Genomic DNA, 17,598 nt, shown 5'->3' with positions numbered 1-17,598 from the left:
AGTTATTTTCTCATTTATATGTAACATAAACCGACATCATCGAAATCATTAATTCCATGGGTCTCATAACAATCGGCTGTAGGTGGATTTGATTTACAGAGTACTGACTGCATGATATTCTTTCGTCAATTGCTATAGCCCATTTTATCTTATATCAAGCAACCTCCTCGTACTTTCTACGGTTCCATTTACATTCAAAAGTTTATGATTAGACGAAACTACGGTGGGATTATGCCATACATGAATGTGTTGATTTAATGTCCTGGCATGTCTTCATTTTAAGTATTAAATAAACGAGAATATGAGCAAATTTTTATTTTTCTTTTATGAACATTACTGTCTACTGAACAGAAATTACAGTAATAATTAAAGAGGTTTCATTGCTATAAAGCATATTCAACAATAATAACCCCCACCAAATCCATAAGAAAGTTGTGCCCAAAATCTCCGTTGGATTTTGTTTTCTCGTCAGTTTCTAACCCATACGGAATTCCTCGTTATTTGGTCAATCCCTCACTAACTTTCTTGGGAAGTTTAGTTTAATTGCATGGCTAGGAACGAATCTCTCCATTTCCCTTAGTGGAGGCAATTGCTCTACTAGTAACGTAGCGATCTTACGGTTTAAAATAAGGTTTATGACGTAGATTTTTCGGGCTTAATGAAACTGCATCTCAAATATGTTAGATTGTCTGTCATACTTTATCAATATGGGACCAGATTCAATGAGAGAGGCACGGAAGAAGTTGGTTTCTTCCTTTCCGATACCGTCGGCGCTATTAGAAAAACCAACCCAAAAGTTTAAGTTGATAGATAGAAGAGGATCACGTAGTTATAAAGAGTATTAAACCCCTTGTCAAGCAAGATGGGACATATTTCAAGTGGATGCACACACGTGAAAGGGACAGCACTGGTTCTGACATCATATTAAAAGATCGGGAAAATTATGCAAAAAGTCCTAAATTTATTGAGTTTTTGCTAATTTGGTCATAAAACATTTTTAATTGTGCCAATTGAATTCTAAATTTTTTTCATGTTTTGTAAATTAAGACATCTGGCCAATTTTGGCCAAAAATGCCAACATAAACGTTAGTTGTCTAACGTGGCACAACTAGCACTAACGTAAATAATTTTTAATAATATTTTTTTAGATTTTTATTTTTTTCCTTTTTATTTTTTTTTTTTCTTTTGTTCTTTTTACTATGGTTGGTGAGGATGGCTAGGCCATTGCCAGCCACCAAGCTAGGGTTGTCGGGCCCTTGCCGATAGTAGGCGAGGGCAGGCGAGGGCCGCAATGCCCTTGCCATTGGCGGGCAATGGTCACGGCCCTCACCTAGCCTTACCCATATCTGGTTTGCTGAAGCAACTAGTCATCATCGTGGATTGTTGAAGCAATAGTGGAGAGAAAAACACCAAAAAAATCATAAACTTATTGTATTTAAAATATGTCCATGTCAATATCGGCCATGCTATGTAGGATAGCTGGTGTCCACGTTAGTAATTTCGGCCAAAATTGGTTGAGTATGCTTAATTAATAAAATATGAATAGGTTTATGACTCAATTGACAAAATTAAAAGTTAATGACTAAATTGGTAAGTTAGGATTTTTTGAATAATCTTTTTCTAGAAAATTCAATGCACAATAATTAATAGATAGAGAAAAATAACGTATATAAAAAGTATTTAGAACTTGTTGTTAAGAGACGTGGACAATACCTCAGCAACTACAAAAGGATGGTCCCAGCACCGAACCTTGTGGCAACAACAGACGTGGACGATACCTCAACAACTGCAAAAGGGATGGTCCCAGCACCGACCCTTTGGGGCAAATTTATCTCTAACTAATTTTTTGTTCATAAAAAACTCCAAACTAGTACATTTATTACAAATTTACTTTCCGTTAATTTTCGTTAAACTAGATTAATACTGCGAAAAACTCAAAACTAGTACACACGTCAAATATCATATGTCATTTGCAAATAAGTGTACCAGCTTTGAGGTTTTTCATAGTAAAAAAATAGTTTTTGATAAATTGTTACAAGTGTACCAATTTGAGGTTTTGCGTGGTATTGACCCTTATTTGAAAAATTATTTTCTTAATAAGAATATTTGATAGCGATATTAATTTATCTATAGATTTCTTGTACTTTTATTATTTTAAATCATGTTCCTAATTTTTTATATACATAAAATTTTCAAGTTTTTGTTTTCTCTTTATCATAATTAGACTTAGTTAATTTTGTAAATTAGGAAATTAGAAAAGTAGGAATATTAACTCGAAAAAACTCTAAATGAGGTTCTATTTTATAATTATGAAGATCATAATAAAAAAATATGCTTAAATCAAACTATCGTAATATTTATAGAAACCAAGAAAGTAAGATATTAATAAAAATATATCCATATTTTTATTTTTTAGAAATAAATTAAAATAAAAAGATATTTATAATTCAAGCAATAGTGTAATTATGCTGAAATGAAAAGATATTTAAAAAAAATTTATGATGAATAAAAAAAGCCCAGAAAAGACACATGAGCAATGAGTTATACTCTCTTGAAATCTTGCCCGCTCAAACTTCATGCAATAGGAGAAATAACAGAATATGTGCTCTTATAGCCTTTGTGACATCCTGATTTTCAACCCTGTTTTTGACTAAATGAAATGGGCTTTTCATCGACGCGCCTATAGCATTTTTTCTCTAAGTTGGCCACTCACAAGATAACTAGTCTATCAAGTGAAGCCGTTAAGGAATTTAAATGCGACAAACTTGAGAATTCAATTAGAAATCGACTGCTTGACCGTACTAATTTGCAAGTGTCAATATGGCACCATTAAAATCAATTAGAGACTGAAGATAGGTCGGTTCAACAAAGACATGTAATTAAAGTATGGGTGATTCCATTTGATTGTAAAATTTATGTCAAACGACACTAAATCGATTTTTTTGTCGTTTCTGTACCCTGTGCCTGTATTTGAAATCTTGAGATTTTTACGATGATCAAGAGTTGCCTATGAGTCAAAGATTTATAATGTGGATCGAAAATAATCAACCACTGGTCAAATGCGCTAAAAATTCATAAAAGCTACCTGGTAGGTCACGCTAAAATCACGTCCGGTTGAAATTAACCACGAAATTGAACCCAATTTCAAGAATCGAAAGTTCTTGTGTGTCATGATTTATTTTAGAAATGTCGACTCATCCTTTGAAGAATTTTTGGCGAGCCCGAATTTTCAGCGAAAAATCGAAATTGGACAATTTAAAACTAGGAAATTCAAAGAGGCCTCTTTCATTGGATTTTTGGCCTTCAAGCCGGATCAAATAGTAATGGGAATGCAAGAATTTGGTGTGGGCTCATACCTTGGCATTATTGGCCATTGAATTGAGGTTAATTGGAGAGGATTGTGGAGAAATTGAAGTTGGAATTGGTGAAATTCGTAGGCTATGGGGGGGCTACAACATTTGGTCATCATCCTTGGCTTCTTGAAGAAGATTTGGAGAAGAAATGGCTGCTAATAAGAGCTGAGGCTAGTGGGGGCCTTGCACTTGAGTTTTAAGATATTTTAGCTTGACTTTATGACCTATTTGTCCCCCTCTAGTTGCAGCAGCTCCATCTTCTTCTTCTTCTTCTTCACTCCTTTAGCCTCCATTGTTGCTGAAACAAGAGTAGAGAACCAGCAGACCAGCCAGCCTTCACTGCAAGCCACTGCTGCTCGTCCAAGCCGCCACTCGAACCACCGCCTGCCTCCAATTGCACCAAAGCTCGTTGTCCCACGCGCGCACTGTCTGTTGCGTCTCATACTCATGACCAGTGTCCTGAAGCCCTAGCCGCCACCGTAGCCATCCCTGAGCTGCTGCCGTCGTCGCCTAGCCCTGCTGTGCCCGTTCCTGTGCCGTCCTAGCTCCCTCGACCAACTACTCCAACCCAAAACAAAAGCAAACCTTAGCTATGGCTGAGGCTTGCTTGGTTGTTTTCAGGCCCTTCTAGACCTCCTTGGGTGTCGCCATTGGCCTGAGTCTCGCTCGCCTCCTTGTTGCTGTCACCGTGAACTCATCAGCTCGTTAAATCGGTGAGTTTACTTTCTAAACTCTAATTAGGGAGTTAATTATGCTTAAAGAAAGTTTAGATCAGGCTAAGTGAGATTAGTGTAATTAGTTAGCTTGTTTAGTTAAATTAGATTAGTTAGTTAGGCTAATTAGGTGGTTAGTTGATTTAATTAGTTAGTTTAGTAGGTTATGTACTTTTAGCTTAGGTAGATTAATTTAATAAGCCTATTTAGGTGGTTAGATTAGTGTATGTAGATTAATTAGTGATTTAATTTAATTATTTTTGTAATTTATTTATTTGATTGTAATTTATTTAATTATTCATTATATTCTAGAAATTATACCAGGATAGCCTAGGTTGTCGAATTTCATGCTGATTGTCGTTGTGTGGTTAGTTTGTGCAATTGAGTGTTAAATTGTGCAATTGGATGTTGTTTGGTGATTTTTGAGTTATTATTCCACAATGGATTTTTGGCTTTTAATTAGAAAAGTATCGGGTGTCGGTTTTTTACGCTAAAAATGTTTTTAAGTACTATATCAAATAGTAGAATTTTTAAAAGAAAGGATGTCACTTTTTTATGGTTCAACTTGATCGTGTACTCACGCATATTTATTTTACCGAGTGTTTTTAATATGAAGAAAATAGGCAAAATACATTATTTTAATTGAAGCATTTGAGTGCAAAGCACGATGTTCTTGGCTGGGATTGGATGTGCGTGTGATCGTTATGAGAACTCGTCACGAGCTTTTACATTGGACGATGCTCCTTCAGGAATGCCCCATGTCAACGGATGCCGCCGCAGCGGGAGGCCGGGTCGATACTCCTTCAAGAATGCTCAATGTCAACGGATGTCGGTTGCAATGGAGGCTGAGCCGATGCTCATTCGAGAATGCCATCTAGATGTAGACGTTGTCGTGCTTGATGGGGCAAGACGACGCTCGGTTATGCCGAATGACCGCTAACTGTTGAGTCAATCATGGCCGTTGAGTCGTAATCAATCGGAACGCTTGAATGAGTGAATTGGCCACGCTTGATTATGAGACAAAATTGTGTGGCACGAAACAAGACGTGTCATAACGATTTAGCCATATAATCAGGACCCTTGTGACTAATTGATTTGAAAGTAAGGCGTTTCAATTGTTGAGTGCATTGACTATATGCAGATGTTATATGAGCTGTACTAATGTGCAAGGAGGTGCAGAGGTGAGGTAAGTCTCATCTAATGTGTGCTTAGACTGCCTCTAGGCATATTATCTTCATAATCGGGATTTAGGGCGTGAACTTGCTGAGATATTGTCTCACCTCGTCGTGGTTTAAAATTTTACATGTCCTAAGATGGAGGTGTGCCCAGTTCATTTTGGGTGGCCACGAGAGGTCGAGGAGCAGTGTACCGTCTTCCTTGTCCCCAGGAATCCCTAGACTCATGAGCTCGTCGTGACCACGATCTGGGTCAATGAGGGCCAACCTCAGTTGGTACCTCATAGGTTCAAAGCGGAGTTTCGTTGCGGGCCTGACGAAGCTCAGGAGGGTCCCGTGGATGATTTCGATGGACTCGCCGTCGAGGGTGAGGGTGAGGTGGTTCTCGACCCCGTGCATGATGCCAATATCATAGTTGATATCGCGGCTCATCAATTGCCCGAGGATGAACAAAAGCCCATAGTATAGGAGGTAGCTAACCCACTAGACATCAACATTCCTAACGGTGTTGTAGTGGACCTGGATCCCAAGTAGGAGGGTCCGGGGTAGGATTAGCTTGGTAGTCCCTTTTTGGATCTTGACCTCATGTATATAACTTTGTAGGACTGACCTAGTATGTTTATAAAGTGTGGTTTGTTTGAATTGATTGTCCTGCTTTTTCTATCTCATGTTTGATTGATGTCTGGAGATTGTTGATTCCCTTCCGCATGTGCGTAATTCGATTGGGTCAGCGACACGTCCTAGGAACATCATAATTTAGTCGACCACTGAGGGATGCGCGCGTGCTCGAGGTTCGGGACATGACAGCCTTTATCCCACTATTTTTTAGTAATTTTTTTATTTTCCATGAGATTTCTCTTAAAAAGTTATGCCGAAGAGAATTTGCTCTTCATGTGGTAGTGGTATTGATTTATGTCAGCAATTATCTAGATATTTTCTATAACAAAATACATTGTTTCGCACAAATGTCAGTCTAGTTACAAGCGACAAAGTCAACTTTTCTGATTTATTATTGTGTGGAGATGTCTGCATATTTTTTTTTCTACTGTACAACTTGTCCTGCCTGATATAGTCATACATACGTAAATTTGTTAGCATAAATATCTTCTTATTCGTATGGAGTAAATTTTATTACTTTCAATATTATTATATATATTTATGATATTTGTGACTATATTGATAATCTAAGATATTCATCTCTCAAAATTTTCTTGGAAAAAAAGAAACAAGTGCATTTGTTTTGTGGAAAATATTTTCCGGAAAACATTTTCCTCATTTATTGGTGTTTGGTTCACTTTGGAGAATGGGCTAACGGAAAATGGTTTCCTAGTTAATGAAAAAAACATTTCCTACCAAAAACTAAAATTCTAAAAAAGATCTCCTTTTTAAAAGAACCGGAAAATTTTTTTCCAAAATGTTTCCTTAGTTGTTGGGTACTTGATTTATAAAAATTTTATTCTTATAAAATAAATTTTCTGAAAAGATCAATTTTTATTTTTTTAAAATTATTTACTATTATTTCTTTTCTTTTCTTTTAATTTTCTTCTTTCTCTTTTCTTTCTTTTCATTTCTCCTTCTTCCCTTCCTTCCTTTGATTGGTAATTGTTGGCAGCCCAATGAGAGGCCAAGACATAGGCTAGCGAGCTTGGCGGTTAGCCAATCCAAGCGAGCTCAAGCTCGCCAACCCAAGCTCTATCAAGGCCGATGAGCTCATGGCTCATGAGATCCAGGTGAGCCTAAGCTCAGTCAAGGTTGGCGACTTGCAGCTCAATTGATCCAGGCGAGCTCAAGTGTGCTAGCTTGAGCTCGTCAAAGCCATTGTGGCTCGCCGGATCCAAGCAAGTTGGTGAGCTTGGCGTTGCTATATTTAGGCGAATTCGACTCTGTTGAGGCTGACGAGCTCACAACTCCGCCAATCCTTATGACCTCGAGCTCCACTGAGGCCGATGAGCTTGCAGCTCGCTTGATCTCGGAGAGGCAAAGCTTGCCTATGGCCATCATCAACTAGTAGTAGCGAAGGAAGAGAGAAAAAAGAAAAGGAAAGAAAAGAAAAAGAAAAAAGAAAGAGAAAGAGAGAACAAAATTTAAAATAATTAGAAATTCGATTTTTGGAGAAAAATAAAAATCATTAAATTTTGATTTTTTAAATTAAAAATAAAATTAAAAATTCAAACTTTTTCTTGAAATAAAGTTGTGAAATTGAAATCATTTTCTAATTATATCCAAACATCAGAAAACATTTTCGATCATATAATATCAAACAAAGGAAAACTAATTGTTTTTTTTTTAAATGTTTTACCAAATGCATTTTCCTATATCTCACAATTGTTGTGCATGGCCTATCTTCCTACACGTGTAAAATATCACAATATAATTAAATATTTTTTAATATGAGAATTTAGGAAAATTTCATCTGAATTTTACTTATTGGAAAAATTAATCACATACTTTTATTTGCAAAAAAATAATTTTTTTAATTAATATGGCGCTTTTACTGTTGAAAAGTGGACTTTCATTATTATATGATAAATTGGGGGCAATAACTAATATCATAAAGAATATTATCTTTTTTAAACTTTCTAAACTCATTTATAAAAAAAAAAAGTGTAAAAATAATCAAAAACCCTCAAACTATATAACCGTGACACAATTTTTTTTTTTTGGTCGATCTTATTATACTTAAACTCTAACTCTCATTCTTAGACTTTTGCCTTGCTACCTTGTAAGGCGTGAAAGTAAAACTCATACTTGAAACTCGAATCATCCCCATCCTCTTAGAGAATATGAGGATTCGAACCTCCCACATTTCACTTTTCAAGTTAGAATGGTGACTATTAGGACAAACTCCAATGGTTTACTGTGAAATATTTACCTTTAATTTTTTGTGATATTAAAAATTCAAAACTTATACTTGTATGACGCATTTACCCTTCTCTATGAAGGTTCCATCAATGAACATCATTAAAATTTTACCTACTTGAACTCTAGAAAGCAAATAGTGTTGACATGATAAAGCCCATGTGACTTGAATGAAATAAAATGACATTTTTGTTAAAAGATCATCTAATGGAACCTTGATAGAATAGTAAATGTGTTATATATGTATAAGTTTGTGATTTTTTATTTCACAAGAAAAATTTTAAAATATATGTGTCATGTACGGTTTGGCGTTGTTAATATTACAACAAAAGTTGTGAATAAATACGTCATCAGCATAGTTTGAAGTTTTTAGTGATTCTTTTTATTAATAAAAAAAAAAGGCTGCATTTGTTGAAGGTTGCTTTAGTACTCTTTTTTTTTTTTTTTCTTTTTCTGCTTTAGTACTTGAATGCTTCTATTAAAAGGAAGCGACAAGCGCGACGGTTCCCACCCGCCACATAGAGCAGCGAGGATTGGATCCCTTACGTGTAAAGTTGTGAGGTACACGTGTGCTAATTTGCTAGGATTGGATCTTTTGCGTCTGGTGTGGTTCGCAGGGAAGAGAGAGGAGAGAGAGGACGGTCAGTGACATTTGGAAATCAAGGAAAATAGGGAATCCGCCGAGGACAACCCCTAACCACATGCTTGCTTATGTCGATGACCTGATTAATTTTTTGTTAAGAAAAAAAAAACGAATGCACATCGCACGATATTTACAGATGATGAGCATTCAGGTCGGAGATTAAAAGCTTTCCTTGCATAATATTTGGTAGAAATCACATAGAAGTCAGATGTGCTGGACAATTTTTAACCATCACAAGACTTCACCTAAGAGCTACTATAATTGTACTTTAGCGTAAATGTAGTAAACTATAAAGAACAGATCTACAGTTTAATGCGCGCACAATATTTAAATGACAACATAATACCTAACAAAGTATTGTACATATTCTGAGCTAAATGAGCACTGTCATGATAGGATTCACTTTGGACCATATTTAGAAATTATGTATATCTCCTTGATTTCCATATCTCTTAATATTATACATTAACTTACATTAATTATGCACATTCTTGATTGATTCTAAGTAATTATAATTGCTATTGTAATCATATGTTACTTTGATCATTATTTTGTAAAATGTATAAATAAGCTCATGTATTCTTCATTATTATATATACAAAATCACACAATTCCCTGTTCCCAATTATTTTTTATTTTTTTTTTTGGTAAAAGGTAATTAGATAGAAAGAGAAAGGCCAAATACAAAAGAACGGAACCATAACCTACACTCTAAAACGAAGAGTGAAGGGGAACCGATGTAAAAGAGAACAAGAAGAAACAAGAAAACAAAACAACCAGCAAACCGGCGGGACACCATACAACAACGGCGACCCTCCGAATTCAGCAAGAAGGCAAGAGCGGAGAACGCAAGGCAAAGCGAGCGGTTGGACGATCGGTGAGTAGAGAATACCACCGGATCGAATCCCCAACATCTTTGGAGCCTTTGATTCCTCGGAGAAGGCGGGACCTTGGAGAAGGAGATAGCTTTGTCTCTGACCGCCTTAATAAGATGATTTTTAAGGGTAGGGATAGCTATCGCCTCACCCCGGAAGATGGCAGCATTCCTCATCTTCCAGATCAGATGACATAAGGCCCCAAAGGAGAACCGAACCATCATGTGATAGAAGTCCTTACCACTAAAAACTTCGTAGCCTGTAAGCAGCTCCTTCCGTGTTCCCGTTCTTCCAGGGATGTTGCACTGGCGGCCCAAAAGAAGGCCAGAGAAGCCAAGGTGTGACACCCAAAGAAGAGATGATCAACAGAGTCCGGGTCTTCACTGCAGAAGGCGCAAACACAATAATCAATTCTGCCATAAGATAGGAGCATCGACTGAGTGGGGAGGCGGCATTTAGTTATAAGCCACAAAATAAACTGATAACGAGGCGCAAGGGCATTATCCCAAACTAGAGAGGCCCATTGGACCGGATTCCTCTTAGTCTTGATGGATTCCCAAGCCGAGGCAACTGAGTATACACCCGAGGAGTCACAGCTCCAAATGAATTTGTCCTGCACAGATGATAATAACGGCAAAGCAATTGACCAACTATCCAGAAGAGACCTAAGTGCTGCACCAATCCGAGTATAAAGATCAGCAACTACTGCAAAGTCTGGAAGGCCTATAGAATCCCTAAACGATGAGGGAACAAAACCGTCCAGAGGGCCACACGGTAACCAATAGTCATGCCATAGTGAGATAGAATACCCATTGCCAACGACCCACCTGAACGATGAGCGGAAGTAGGGTCTGAGCTGCAAAAAACTTCTTCCACATCCAAGAGCAAGTCCTTGGCCTGTCGGCAATCCAGAAATTCTTCTTCTTCAGAAAAATGGAATGAATCCAACGGCACCATAAGGATTGTTTATCAGAAAACAGAATCCATATGTATTTGACCATGGAAGCCCTATTACCTCGCTTAATATTCCGGATGCCTAGGCCCCCTTCAGCTTTCGGGCAACAAACATCTTCCCAAGCCACCTTGGCGCCTCCTCGACCGAGAGATGTTCCTTTCCACAGAATTGTCTCATTATCCGCTCAACATCCTCCAGACCGAAGATGGAAGAGTGAAGACACTCGTCCAAAAGGCTTGGATGGAGTGAAGGACAGATCTTATGAGCTGCAATCTACCTGCGAAAGATAAAAATCTATGCGTCCAAGATTGGATTCTGGCAGTAATGTGATCCGTCAGTGCAATGCAGTCCACTCTATTCAATCTGGAAGAAATGATGGGAACACCAAGGTAACGGACCGGTAATTTCCCCTCCTAGAAACCAAATGCCCAAAGGATTTTGTTCCTCATAGAAGAGTCGCCACCAGCCAAGAAGATTTCACTTTTGTGCTTGTTAGGGAGTAAGCCGCTCCAAGCGGAGAACAAATCAAGCCCTTTTTTCAGCATAACTACCGAACGCCTGTCCCGCTTGCGAACAAGAACACGTCATCAGCAAAAAACAAATGGGAAAGCTGAATTGGCTTGCACCTCCAAAAGAATTTGAAGTCCGGATTGGAGGTGCGAGACATCAATATACCGGAGAATACTTCCATCACCAAGGTGAAGAGGTATGGGGACATCGGATCTCCTTGCCTCAGGCCTCTACCCCAATTATTTTTATCATGGAAGCAAACCCAAATTTTGTTTGCCCCTTTCACGTGTATGTTCATTCTATTAGTCAAATTTCATGTGCCACTCATAATCAACCATCGCTTGACAAGGGTTACATATGCTCATTGTGTGTGTGTGTGTGGTCTCCTACCACCTACAAGTGAGATTTTTTGAAACTTCTAAAAGTTCAACCTAGAGAATCCCATTAGTGCAAGAGGTATTGAGTTCAAAACTTTACAAAACTTTTTCTGTGTCTCAGTTACATATTTCCATATTGTAGGTTTAGTCAAATAGTCCAACCTATGTGTGAGGAGAAATACTAAAGCATTTAAATATTAAATAATACATTTATCTTGATAATGATTTCAAGTCACTCTCTCCGTGGTTATGTAAACCACCCGCTAATAGGCCAAGATCCGAGTCATAACCATCACGATAGACGTTTGTCTTGCAATTTGTAGTGGGAGTGGAGGGGGTGTCACCTTGGGACAAATGCAACACAGGACCTGGCAAAAAGTGAAGGATGGGGCTCCGAAAAAGTAGCTGTTGAGCAAATTGTCCAGATAGGGGGATAGATTTATGATGCTTCTGACCGTTTGGATATCCTTAAATTTTCTTCTTTTAGAATTTTCTTGGAAAAGGAAAAAAAAAAAATGTCGCCATCTCAACTTGCTTGTACTTAGTCTATTTCCTTACACAAAAAAGCAATGGGTCAGAGAAACCGGACAAAAAGGAACGAAATGATGTCTGCGTGCTTGCGTGAGCGGGCGCTCACAATTTAAATATCTATTATAAATAAGTCAAGGTAGCTTGCATCGTGAATGAACTCAGTACAGCTCTTTCTTTACTTTGATTTTGCTGGTGTTTGAATGGCAAATTCTAGTAAGATGATGATCCAACTTGGCCATCTCAAGAGCCTTTTCCCTCCATTTTCTCCCCCTACATTGTATCCAAGCCTCCTTAACAAGAGAGCATCGCAATTCTTACTGCAAAAGCCTCCCATCTCTTTCTTTCTGCTCCAATTCTCTTCTCTCAAACATACCCCCAAAGCCAGATCACAACTCTTCTTGCCCCCCTCCTCCATCCCTCGGTGCAGTCACGATACCTTCATCAGTTATAAACAGGCCGACACATGCAACTTTGTGAGCCATCTTCTCGTCGCTCTTGAGCGGAACAAGATAAGGGCCTTTGTCGACCTCAGTTTGGAAAGAGGACTAGAGATCGGACCGGCAATCAATAAAGCAATCGAGCAGTCGAGGAGCGCCATCGTCGTCATCTCTCAGACTTACGCCTCCTCACCATGGTGCCTGGAGGAGCTGGATAAGATCCTTGAGTGCAAGGAAAAGAAAGGCCAGCTCGTGTTCCTCATTTTTGGGGACGTCGACCCTAGAGAGATGCGCAACCAGTCCGGACGATTCAAGCGGATTGGCCAAAGTGAGAAGAGTTTTGGGCTAGAGCATGCCGACAAGGTCCGGAGGTGGAGGGATGCCCTCCGAAAAGCCGGCAATCTCACCGGTTGGTCTCTCGGAAACAGGTACGAACTCTCTCCCATTTTTTTAGTGTTTGCTTGGGAAATTTCCTAAAGGAAGTTGCTTATTTTGTCCAGGAAACAACAAATCTTAATCTTAAAGGGCAATCATTTGGTCTATGGGCAGTGGAATAATTGGAAATGTTTATCAATGTTTATCACCCTTTTACTAGGAATTGAACTTTCCAAGACCAAGACTCCGACTCCATTGTTTGGCTCATCAAAGAGATTTAACATAGACATTGAAGTATCTTTTAATCTACATTTTTTTATGGTATAAGGGTACCAAGGAGCTATCTGGTAACCATTCTCTTTTCTTTTCTTTTTCTTTTCTGTTCTTTGGTTCTCCAAAACAAAAAAAAAAGAACATAATCCATTTGGTAACGTCAGTTAATTTTTCTACTCTCCAAAATAGAAAATATGACAAGGGAATTGATTTGGAACAAAAGCAAAAAGTAAAAAAAAAAAATTGCTTCTTTGTTCCTAGGAAGAAAATGGAAAAGAACTATTTCTGAACATAAATTATTCATGGGAAGAGAAATGTTACCAAACGCACCTAGAAGTGTCAAAAGTTTCATATGACACTCACTTTTGTGTTGAAAATTTCTTCCGAATCACTAAGTGTCACTTTTTTTAATTAAAAAAAAAACCAATCATTTAAGTATCAATTCCGATTTGGGTAGTCAAAAATATAACGTAGCCATTTTTTATTAATTACATCATCCAATGTGGCTTGCCAACGTGCCCAGTTAGCATACATAGCCCTAAGCAATGTCTTCCACATGTTTTGGCCTAAAATATAAACTCTAAATCACAACTTACAAGGAAATCCCCATATTGAAAACCCTAAGTCAACCACAACCCCAAATTGAAACCCTATTCGATTTGCCTCCAATGCAGATGGACAACTCGATGAACCAGTGCAGATTTCCAACTTTGAAGTTATTTTGTCATCTCATCCCATACATTTTGCATCATTTGATTTCCATCATCCAAAAATTGTGCCTTACATTCCAATTTCTAAGCTTCATTCTACAACATAAAATGAATTAACAACTCAATTTTGCAAATGGAGGGAGCAGGAGCATGACGAGCAGCTCAAATTCATTTCAACAAAGTGAAGAAGAAGATGAATATTTCCCCTCCAAGCTTGAGCCCTAATTTTGTTAGCCAATTGAGTGAGTGAGAGAGGATGACAAACCTGACTGAGTGAGAGTGACAGAGACAACGTGCTAGCGAGCGATAGCAATGAGAAGGAGTCACCGTACGAATTGAGATAATGATAAAAGAACTTCAAAGTGAATGACATCGTTCTGCACAACCCAGCCACGGTGGATTGTGCAACATCATTTTATCGGTCCATCTAGACCATATTTTTATTTATTTAAATGCCATTTCAAATAAAACTTTTAATCTTAAAGGCCACACAATTTTTCTTGCTTAAATGTTTCACCGAAGGCATTTAAGTGAGCCAGTAAAATTTTTTGGCATTAAAGCGAATGTCTTACGAAATTTTTTACACTTCTAGTATCCTTACGTGCATTTTTTATTTAACAGCTTGCAGGAAAAAAGAAGTGACATTTTGTGTTATTGTGATTGTTAAAGTTGCACTCCTTGACACCGTTTATCTTTTATAAAGAAACTTTTTCTTTCAGCGTGTATCAGAGTTTACTCTTGATTTTTTTTTTTTTTTTTTTTTGGCATATGCCGGTTTCCTCCATACATAGCAAATTAGAAGTGTTCAGCTAAATAACATGATAAATAACCTTCTGTTGAACATTAAAGGAGAAGAAAAAGAAATGATGGATGTCCCTTTTCTCCGGTTTTAACCCTCATTTCGTACTTTATATCTCATAACTAAACAAAAAAATTTATTCTCCTCACTTCTTCCCTCTAGCATAAAGAAATCTCAAGTGAACAATGATTTTCGCCGTTGCCAATTTCCTTCATGCATCATTTCCCTCACTTACTCTGAGTCCCATTGTTGAAAAAATACAAGTGGGTGAACTCCAAAGCATATGAGCTTCATTTTCTATAGGAGGTTATCAGAAGTCCCATGCTTGCTTTTCGTTAATATTAAGGAAAATGAAAATGGGCAAGTCCAGACATCTTAAACGGCCTATGCAGGGTAAATCCTAGCAGTAATGCAACCCTTCCCTTCACCACCAAAACTCTCCACTATGGAATGATACGTCTGTCAAATGCAAAAACGAAAAGAAAAGGAACTTATTGCCTGTCTTTGTATTGTTTGGACTGTGGTGCCTAGCTGGGGCTTGAAAGAAAGTTCAGCTTCCAGTTGTTTTCTCTTCCATGTTTTTATTGCCCTCCCCCCACACCCAGCTCTCTCTGTCTCTGTCTGTCTGTCTCTCTCTCTCTCTCTCTGTGGGTACTTTTTAGTAATTTAGATTAGGTGGACGATACGCTAGATTGAAAATATAACCTTGTTGATATTTTCTTCACCTTTATGAGCACGAATAACCAATCACACCTTTAGTTGTTGACAATTTGCAGACTTGAAGCTGAATTCATCCAATCCGTTGTGGAGAAAATCGCAAGAAGATTGAACTGCTCACACCCAGACCTGCTTGCGTTCCATCCAGTTGGGTTAGATTCTCAAGTGCAAGCATTGTACTCCTTACTCCAATTAGAAGCTAAGGAGGTCCGAATTGTGGGGATTTCCGGCACTAGTGGAATAGGAAGGACTACACTTGTGAGAGCTCTGTACTATCGAATTGCAGATCAATTTGATCGAAGTTGCTTTCTTGCAAAGGTGAAGGATATATCGAGCCAAGAGGGCCTCCACAAAATGCAAGAGACACTTCTTGGTGGCCTTCTCGGCAATGGAGATTCTGAATTTGGCAATGATCTTCATGAAGTAATAAATTTGATGAGGAGTAAGCTTCACAACAAGAGGGTTCTTTTGGTGTTTGATAATGTTGAAGGGTTGTTGGAGCCACTCAGCCACCTGATCAAGTCAATGAACTTTGGCTTGGGGAGTAGAGTCATTTTGATCCCTCGACACGAAGAAAACTTAATCGGTCTATGCAGGGATATCTATGAGGTAAGAGCACTAAATGATGATCAAGCTCTCGAGCTTTTTAGTCGGAATGCATTCCAAGAAAGGTATCCGAAAATCGACTATAGGATGCTCTCAAATTGCTTCATGAGTTATTCTAAAGGCCTTCCTTTGGTGCTGACTATGATGGGCTCTTTCTTGAGCAGCAAAAGCGTCAAAGAATGGCAAAGAGCTTTTGATCGATTGAAAGAAATCCCTCAGGGAAAGGTTCATGACATACTAAGATTGTTATCGATGGATTAGAGGCCAATGAGAGAACGATTTTTCTTGATATCGCTTGTTTTCTAAATGGATATGACAAAGAAGTAATCATCAAGTCCCTAGAACAATGTAATGTCTATGCCACTAGTGGGATTGATATTCTGGCTCAAAAGTCGCTTATATACATTGATGAAAATAACAAAATATGGATGCATGATTTGTTTCAAGAAATGGGTAGACGAATTGTGATTCAGGAGTGCCCTAAAAACCCCAGCAAGCGAAGCCGAATATGGCATCATGAGGCTGCTCTACAAGTGATTAGTCAAAATTCGGTAAGAGCTTATGCATGTCCTGAAAGCAAAAATCGATTTGAGCACCCATGTGTATCTTCTTTCTGTGGACTCGCATTTACATATGGTTAGATTGCATAATAAGAGACGCTATTTTATTTTTATTTTTGCCTATTAGGGTTCACGCTCTTTACTTCGAGCTTTGCTAATTTTCTTCTTAAACTAACAGTGTTTATTATCGAACAGATTGTTGAATAACCTAGCATAAAATCCTCTCATTTGTTATTTCATCATGAGATTGATGTATCTTCATACAGAAACTGCTTGTGTTATAATGTTTTTTTTTTTTTTTTTTTGAGTCAAAGTTATAATGGTTTTTGACTAGCACGGTTTTAAAACAAATTACAACATTATTCTTAAAGTTAAGACTAGTTATTTTCTGGAAGATTTTACAGATCTGCTTATTTTCAAGTGCTTCAAATATGTATAATAATTATTATCTTGCCCTAGCAGGGAACTGTCATTGAAGGCATTAAACTAGACAATGTTGATATAGAAGACTTGATCTCGAATGCAAACTCGTTCAAAAAGATGAAGAAGCTTAGGCTATTCATGATAGCTGATCTTGCCCCTCAGTGTGGACCAGCCGGACATTTATCAGGAAAGTTGTGGAGGCGTTTCGCACGGAACAGCAATAATATGTTGGCGCGTTGCGAGACTCTGGTGAAGCAAATTTCGGAGTTCTGGTGTCGTAGAGCCTGAAGAACGAGATCAACGAATGCGAGGGGGGCGATGTTGGACTAACGTCCCAGCAAAATAGATTATGCCCCCACCCCCATAATTCTATGCAATCTTAGCTAATTGGAATTCTACTTTATTAAAGATACTTCTCTCTCTCTCTCTCTCTGCACATCTACTTTATTAAGGATGCCTCTCTCTCTCCCATTATACTTTTCAACCTTATACTTTCATCGCTGTTCGACATGAAATCCTGCCAAATCCAAAGATAGCCAAGGCATGACATAAATTACATATTGTTGTGAACTTCCTAAAGTGAAATTATGAGGGTTTGACGGATTGCTAAGCGGATACAAAAGATTCTCCTTGCGTAGCATAAGCCCTACCAAGCTCAACCAATTGTAACTTGGTTTTTCTTATTTTATTATTCACCTAATATTGAA

The 17,598-nt window shown here is 38.0% G+C and overlaps 1 protein-coding gene across 1 annotated transcript; it reads left to right on the top strand.

Annotated features, from left to right (window-relative positions):
* The first annotated feature begins 11,174 nt into the window (after positions 1-11,174).
* On the top strand, positions 11,175-17,179 carry LOC104455259 (disease resistance protein RUN1-like). The gene is made up of 5 exons (XM_039317640.1): positions 11,175-11,279; positions 12,447-12,856; positions 15,362-15,973; positions 16,073-16,133; positions 16,931-17,179. The coding sequence occupies exons 1-5, from the start codon at positions 11,175-11,177 to the stop codon at positions 17,177-17,179; spliced, it is 1,437 nt and encodes a 478-aa protein (XP_039173574.1).
* The last annotated feature ends 419 nt before the right edge of the window (positions 17,180-17,598 follow it).

The sequence above is a fragment of the Eucalyptus grandis genome, chromosome 7 (genome assembly GCF_016545825.1).
Source record: "Eucalyptus grandis isolate ANBG69807.140 chromosome 7, ASM1654582v1, whole genome shotgun sequence".
NCBI lineage: Eukaryota > Viridiplantae > Streptophyta > Magnoliopsida > Myrtales > Myrtaceae > Eucalyptus > Eucalyptus grandis.
This window is presented reverse-complemented; position numbering and strand designations above follow the sequence as displayed.